General features: G+C 44.5%; 1 protein-coding gene across 2 annotated transcripts in view; it reads right to left on the reverse strand.

Moving 5' to 3' along the window:
• CYP27C1 (cytochrome P450 family 27 subfamily C member 1) overlaps positions 1 to 8,193 on the reverse strand; it is a 29,568-nt gene extending 21,375 nt beyond the window's left edge. Inside the window, exon 1 of one of the 2 annotated variants that reach the window (XM_017877387.1) lies at positions 8,110 to 8,193. Coding sequence is in view for 1 of the 2 variants with exons in the window: in XM_017877386.1 (XP_017732875.1) it covers positions 8,110 to 8,187 (78 nt within the window). In the remaining variant the exon portion in view is untranslated. The remainder of the gene's footprint in view (positions 1 to 8,109) is intronic. The other variant, XM_017877386.1, reaches the window with a different exon arrangement.
• Positions 8,194 to 8,240: the final 47 nt, after the last annotated feature.

The following is an 8,240-nucleotide window of genomic DNA, read 5'->3' on the forward strand; positions in this document are numbered from 1 at the left end:
AAAAAAAAAAAAAAAAAAAAGGCACACGATTTCATGGAAATTGAACAACCTGCTCCTGAATGACTCCTGAGTAAATAATGAAATTAAGGCAGAAATCAAGAAGCTCTTTGAAACCAATGAGAGCAAAGAGACAACGTACCAGAATATCTGGGATGCAGCTAAAGCAGTGTGTAGAGGGAAATTTATAGCACTAAATGCCCACATCAAAAAGCCAGAAAGACCTCAAATTGACACCCTAACATCACAATTAAAAGAGCTAAAGAGGCAAGCGCTAACTAATCTAAAAGCTAGCAGAAGACAAGAAATAACTAAGATCAGAGAAAAATTGAAGGAGATAGACACATGAACAACCCTCCAAAAAAAAAATCAATGAATCCAGGAACCGATTTTTGGAAAAAATTAACAAAATAGACTACTAGCTAGACTAATAAAGAAGGAAAGAGAGAAGAATCAAATAGACACAATAAAAAAATGATAAAGGGGGTATCACCACTGACCCCACAGAAACACAAACTACCATCAGAGAATACTATAAACACCTCTATGTAAATAAACTAGAAAATCTAGAAGAAATGGATAAATTCCTGGATGCATACACCCTACCAAGACTAAACCAGGAAGAAATTTAATACCTGAATAGACCAATAGCAAGCTCTGAAATTGAGGCATTAATTAATAGTCTACCAACCAAAAAAAGCCCAGGACTAGATGGATTCACAGCTAAATTCTACCAGAAATACAAAGAGGAGCTGGTACCGTTCCTTCTGAAACTATTCCAAACAATTGAAAAGGAGGGACTCCTCCCTAACTCATTTTATGAAGCCAGAATCATCTTGATACCAAAACCAAGAAGAGACACAGCAAAAAAAGAAAACTTCAGGCCAATATCCCTGATGAACATCGAAGCAAAAGTCTTCCGTAAAATACTGGCAAACCGAATTCAGCAGCACATCAAAAATCTTATCCACCACAATCAAGCCAGCTTCATCCCTGGGATGCAAGGCTGGTTTAACATACACAAATCAATAAACGTAATCCATCACATAGACAGAACCCAGGACAAAAATTACATAATTATCTCAATAGATGCGGAAAAGGCCTTTGATAAAATTCAACATCCCTTCATGTTAAAAAATCTCAATAAACTAGGTACTGATGGAACATATCTCAATATAATAAGAGCCATTTATGGTAAACCCACAGACAATATCATATTGAATGGACAAAAGCTGGAAGCATTCCCTTTGAAAACTGCTTCAAGACAAGGATGCCCTTTCTTACCACTCCTATTCAACATAGTATTGGAAGTTCTGACAAGGGCAATCAGATAAGAGAAAGAAATAAAGGGTATTCAAATAGGAAGAGAGGAAATCAAGTTATCTCTGTTTGCACATGACATTATTGTATATTTAGAAAACCCATCATCTCAGCCCAAAACTTCTTGAGCTGATAAGCAACTTCAGCAAAGTCTCAGTATATAAAATCAATGTGCAAAAATCACAAGCATTCCTTTACACCAGCAACAGGCAAGCAGAGAGCCAAATCATGAATGAACTCCCATTCACAATCACTACAAAGAGAATAAAATATCTAGGAATACAACTAACAAGGAATGTGAAGGACCTCTTCAGGGAGAACCACAAATCACTGCTCAAGAAAATAAGAGAGGACACAAACAAATGGAAAAACATTCTATCCTTATGGAGAGGAAGAATCCATATCATGAAAATAGCCATACTACCTAAAGTAATTTATAGATTCAATGCTATTCCCATCAAACCACCACTGACATTCTTCACAGAATTAGAAAAAAATTCTTTGAATTTCATATGGAATCGAAGACCCCATATAGCCAAGACAATTCTAAGCAAAAAGAACAAAGCTGGAAGCATCATGATACCTGACTTTAAACTATACTATAAGGCTACAGTAACCAAAACAGCATAGTACTGGTACCAAAACAGACATATAGACCAATGGAGCAGAACAGAGACCTCAGAAATAACACCACACATCTACAACCATCTGCTCTTTGACAAACCTGACAAAAACAAGCAATGGGGAAAGGAACTCCTATTTAATATATGGTGCTGGGAAAACCGGCTAACCATATGCATAAAACTGAAACTGGACCCCTTCCCTACACCTCATACAAAAATTAACTCAAGATGAATTAAAGACTCAAATGTAAAACCCCAAACCATAAAAACCCTAGAAGAAAACCTAGGCAATACCATTCACACATAGGCATCGGCAAAGATTTCATGACAAAGACACCAAAAGCAATTGCAACAAAAGCCAAAATGACAACTGGAATCTAATTAAAGAGCTCCTGCACAGCAAAAAAAAAAAAAAATTATCATCAGAGTGAACAGGCAACCTACAGAACGGGAGAAAGTTTTTGCAATCTACCCGTCTGACAAAGGTCTAATAGCTGGAATTTACAAGGAAATTGAACAAATTTGCAGGAAAAAAACAAACAGTCCCATCGAAAAGTGGGCAAAGGATATGAACAAACACTACTCAAAAGAAGACGTTTATGTAGCCAACAAACATATGAAAAAAAGCTCAACATCACTGATCATCAGAGAAATGCAAATCAAAACTACAATGAGATACCATCTCACACCAGTCAGAATGGTGATTATTAAAAAGTCAGGAATAGATGCTGGCAAGGTTGTGGAGAAACTGAAACACTTTTACACTGTTGTTGGGAATATAAATTAGTTCAACCATTGTGGAAGACAGTATGGCAATTCCTCAAGGATCTAGAACCAGAAACACCATTTGACCTAGCAATCCCATTACTGGATATATACCCAAAGGAATATAAATCATTCTATTATAAAAACACATGCACACATATTTTTACAGCAGCACTATTTACAATAGCAAAGACATGGAACCAACCCAAATGCCCATCAATGATAGACTGGATAAAGAAAATGTGGTACTTATACACCATGGAATGCTATGTAGCCATAAAAAGGAAAGAGATCATGTCCTTTGCAGGGACATGGATGAAGCTGGAAGCCATCATCCTCAGCAAACTAACACAGGAACAGAAAAGCAAACACTGCATGTTCTTACTCATAAGTGGGAGTTGAATAATGAGAACACAAGAATACAGAGAGGGGAATAACACACACCAGGGCCTGTTGGGGTAGGGGTTGAGGGGAGGAAACTTAGATGGGTCAATAGGTGCAGCTACCACCATGGTGCATGTACACCTATGTAACAAACCTGCACTTTCTGCACATGTATCCATTTTTTGTTTTGTTCTGGTTTTTGTTAGAGGAAATAAAGAAAAAAAAAACTTAGTACAAAGCTACAGTAACCAAGACAGTGTAGTAATGGCATAATCATTGGCTTATAATTAAGACCCAAATACCTATGGTCAACTGATTTTCATCAAGAGTACCAAGATAATTCAATAGGAAAAGGATTTAATAGTCTCTTAAACAAATGGCACAGGGACAACTGAATAGCCACAAGCAAAGAATCAATTTATACCTTTTTCTCACACCATATAAAAAATTATCACAAAGATCTAAATGTAAATGCTAAAACTATAGACTCTTAGAAGAAAACATAAGGGTAAATCTTCATGACCTTGGGTTTGGCATAATGTCTTAAGATATGATCCCTAAAGTACAACTAACAAAAGAAAAAAATTGATAATTGGACTTCATCAAAATTTAAAACTTTTATGCTTCAAAGAACACTATTAAGAAAGTGAAAACAAGGCTGGGCACGATGGCTCATGCATGTAATCCTAGCACTCTGGGAGGCCAAGGCAGGTGGATTGCTTGAGTCCAACCTGTGCAACATAGCAAGACCCTGTCTCATTAAAAAATAAAAATAAAATTTAAAAAAAGAAAGCAAAAACAACCCTTCGGATGGAGAAAATATTTGCAGAGCACATATCTGATAAGGGACTTGTACCTAGAATATATAAAAACTTACAAATCAGTAGAGGAAGGAAGGAAGGGAGGGAGGAAAGAAGGAAGGAAGGAGAGAGAAAAGAATGCAATTAAAAACTGGGCAAAGGATTTCAATGGACATATCTCCAAAGAAGATATACAAATGGTAAATAAGCACATGAAAATATGCTCAACATCCTTAGTCATCAGGGAGAGATAGCACTTCACACCCACTAGAATGGCCATAATCAAAAGGACAAGTAGTAACAAATGTTGACAGGGATGTAGAAAAATCAGAACCCTCTTACAATACTGATGGGGATGTAAAATGGTGCAGACACTCTGGAAAACAGTCTGGCAGTTCTTCAAAAGGTTAAATGTAGAATTACTATTTTACCCAACAGTTCCACTCCTAGATACATATCCAAGAGAAATGAAAACACATGTCTACACAAAACCTTACACACAAAAGTTCATAGCAACATTATTCATTATGGCTAAGAGGTGGAAACAATCCAAATGTCTATGAATTGATGAATGGATAAGTAAAATGTGGTATAGTCATACACTGCAATATTATTTGTCCATAAAAAGAATGAGGTACTGATACATGCTACAACATGGGTGAACCTTAAAAACATTATACTGAAATGTTTCAAGTGAAAGAAACCACCCATAAAAGACCACATATTACATGATTCCATTTATATGACATGTCCAGAATAAATCAATCTATAAATACAGAAAGTAGCTTGATGGTTGCCTAAAGCAGGGGGAATAGGAGAGTTGGGGGTGATAGCTGATGGATATGAGATTTCTTTTTGAGGTCGTGAAAATGTTCTACAAGTTGACTGTGGTGACTTTTGCACACTTTAAATGGATGAATTATATGGTATGTTAATTATATCTTAAGAAAGCTGTTACCCCCTCCATAAAAAGAAATCACAATAAATGTAAATGGACTAAATTATTCAATTAAAACACAAAGCAATGAGCCTCTAACATGGCTCAGCATAACACAGACAGGGCTGGGCTGGGGAAAGTTACTAAGACTCTCTTGGCTATCAGCCCAGTTTTCTTACCACTCCAACTCTCAATCTCAGAAACAGCAGGGCAGGAGCACTGTCATTTCTCTACTCTTTTACTCACTCCTTCTGCAGACCTGAAAATGAAGACACTCAGACTAAACTGGAATGAGTCCATCTTCAAGGAATCACTTCTGCCTAATAAATAAGTGGCCCGCAAAGAGTTCAGGTCTCTAAAGGGGCCCACTGACGGAATGACTGGTAACAAGAACTACTGGGAAATGGGCCACTCCTCAAGCAAATCCAGCTACTGAGTTGGGTACAATCTGCACAAGCGAACTGGAGGTAGAAATGATACAGACAGTTTTCATCACTTTCTGGTGGTGGGTCATGGGACTATATAGTCAGGCACAGTACTTAGAGTTTGCTTGGATGTTAAGAGCACAGATTCTAGAGTTTGAATCTGGGCTCACAGTTTACTAGCTGAATAACCTTTAGAAGTTAGGTCCCACTATGCCTCAGTTTCCTCACCCAAAAAATGGAGAAATCAGTTTCATGTAAGACTTGAAACTGTGCCTGGCACATGAAAAGAATTCTAGAAATACTGATCATTATTATATGTTATTTATTACAGTTTCATAACACTAAGCTTATTTGACCTTATCATAACCCACGAGAGGAATGGGGATTGCTAAATCTCCTTTACAGATGAGAAAACTGAGGTGCAGAGAGAATAAGTGACTAGCCCAAGGCTCCACAGGTGGCTGCAGAGGGCCAGTATTGGAGGGCAGCACTCCTGGTATCAGCCATCCTGCTGCTCTACCACACCCTAAACAGCATCTAGTGACCCAGATTATGATTTCTACTCTGCCAGTCATCAGCTGCCTGACCTTAGGCAAGTCGCTTAGGTAACCACCCAGCTTTTTCCGTCTGTAAAATGAGAGGTGAGCTGTATAGGTGAATTCTAAGAGCCCTTGTTTAGCTAACATTCTATGATTGCAAGGGGAGCGCAAGTGAACTGAATGTGATGGGTCACAGAACCATGAGCAACCTGGAGAGCTGGAAGACAGGGTTTTTCTAGAATCATGTGTTCGAAACTGGATTCCTCAGAGGGGCTGCAGGAAGGTGAGAGTTCCCACAAGTACCCTATTTGAGGGTTGGGGTAGTGTCACTTGGAGAGTAAAGGAAAAGAACTTTTCCTTTATTTCCTTTAATCTCCAGGTCCTGTCTGTGCGTGGTGAGAAGGCACCAAGTGAGTCAGTTGTGACTCTCTGCTCTGTGCCCCAGGGCCCTGGGTGTGGTGAAGGAAAATGTCTGAGAGGCGGACGGGAGGGGCTGAGCTCAGGGTGAGGGCTGGCGGCAGGGCGGGTGAATGGAAAATACCCATCTAAACTGCCACACATCCTGACTGGGTACAGGCTTTAACAGGGTCCGTCTCAAAGAAACCTGGGCCCATCGAACAAACTCTGGGTGAGGTGTGAGGATAAAAGCAGATGGCAGTAAGGGTGGATAAAAGAAAAATTAAATTACACTTTGGAAAGTAGGCTGTATTGAACCCACCAACAGCAAATAAGAAAACACTTTTTACTGTATTTGAAAGTTGCCATCCTGATGTCTTATCAGATTCTACATAGAAAATCATTTTTGAGCCCTCTAAGCATTGGGGTGGGGCGGGGTTTGGAATTGTGTAGGGTTGGTGTGGCGGACTTGAGGAGGGACGGTTGGGACTTCCCGGCATTAAAATTAAATTAAATTTTAATTCCCGGCCGAATTAAAATTGCTCCACGCGCGCCCGGTTTTCCATTAATGAGGTTTGGGGCTTCTCCGTCCCGTTCATTGACTGAATGGCTGATGGAACGAATGAATGACTGAAACCCAGGTAGGTAGTTAGAAGAGGCTTCGATGGAGAAGGGTCTTAAAGGACCAGAACTCTGGACAGAAGGACAGGGCTGGGTGGGAGCAGAAGAGGGCGTTCTCGGAAGACGCCAAAAGCCCCCATCCCAGAAATAACAGCGCGTGCTGGGCCGGGCACCCGGGGAGGCGGGTGATGGGCAAAGGCATCGGAGGGCACTGCTGCGACTCGGGTGCCCTGCCCCTGCCACGAAGGGTGCCACGGAGGTGGGCGTGGGAAGGACGGCACTCAGGCTCCAGGTGGGAAGCGTGCGGAATTCGCCGGCCCGAACGCCCTAGCGGGTGGCTGGGACCCCTGGGTTCCTCCCGCGTCCCTGCCTCCAGTCCCCGCGCGAACTCCAGGTGTCCACCCCAACTCCGGCTTGGAGTCTACGGAACCCCGAGCCTCCGTCCCCTCTCCGCCCGCCATTACAAAATACAAAAAGGACTAGAAATGAATACAACACGGTCTCGGCTACCGAAGGACACCGAGCTCCGCAGAGCCTAGCGCTCCCCTCCGGCCGGCCCCGGGCCGCAGCCCCCTCCGCCCTAGCTCCGTGGGTCCCGCCCGCGCGCCACTCCCCGGCCCCGGCGGCGTCCTCCAGGCGCCCGCTGCCCCTCCCCAAGTCTCCTGCTCCGGGTCCTCAGCCCTGGTGCCCTCCCCGCAGTCCCATTCCTGGTTTCCCTTCGCGGCGCCCCCTCCCCAGGTTCCCCAACCAGGCAACCCCGGCCTGGGTCCCTCCCCGGGACCCGTCCCTGGAGACACCGCCCGCCGCCTCTCGGGCTACCACTTGCCGAAACCCCATCCCTGACTCCCCTCCCCGCAACCTCCTCCCTAGGGATCCCTGCTGGGGCCCCTCCAGGGGACCCCTCCCGGCCGCCACCTCCCGAGACACCCATTTCCCCTGCCTCTTCCCAGTCGTTCCTTTCTGGCCCCGTTCGTCAGCTCCCTGTGCCTGCTCCCCCTCTCCGGGGTCCCCTTGTCGGAGACCCCTCCCCAACGCCCCCGCCCCGCTCCCCGTTCCTGCCTCCTCCACCCCGGATCGCCTTCCCGGCGTCCTCTCCTCAGCGCCCCTTCCTGCGAACCTTAACCGGACAACCCCGTCCAGTTCCCCCCACCCACCGCGGCGCCCCGTGCCCGGGGAGCCCTGCCCGCCGCCCCTCCCTGGGACTCCCCCACCCCGCTCCCCTCCCTGGCGCCCTCCCGCCCGCGCCGTCAGCCCTCTGGGCAGCAGCCCCGGCTGGCTCCCTCCCGGCGCGGCGCGCGCTACCTGGATCTCGTGGATGCGGCTGAAGCCGTCCCTGTAGAAGAACTCCGCCAGGTTGGCGAGGGTCCGCGGCCCCGGCATGGCGGCGAGGCTCCGGGGACCCTCGGCCCGGCCCCCGGCCGGCGGCGCCCCCG

This window comes from Rhinopithecus bieti, unplaced genomic scaffold (assembly GCF_001698545.2).
Source record: "Rhinopithecus bieti isolate Rb0 unplaced genomic scaffold, ASM169854v2 scaffold_10223, whole genome shotgun sequence".
Taxonomy (NCBI): Eukaryota; Metazoa; Chordata; class Mammalia; order Primates; family Cercopithecidae; genus Rhinopithecus; species Rhinopithecus bieti.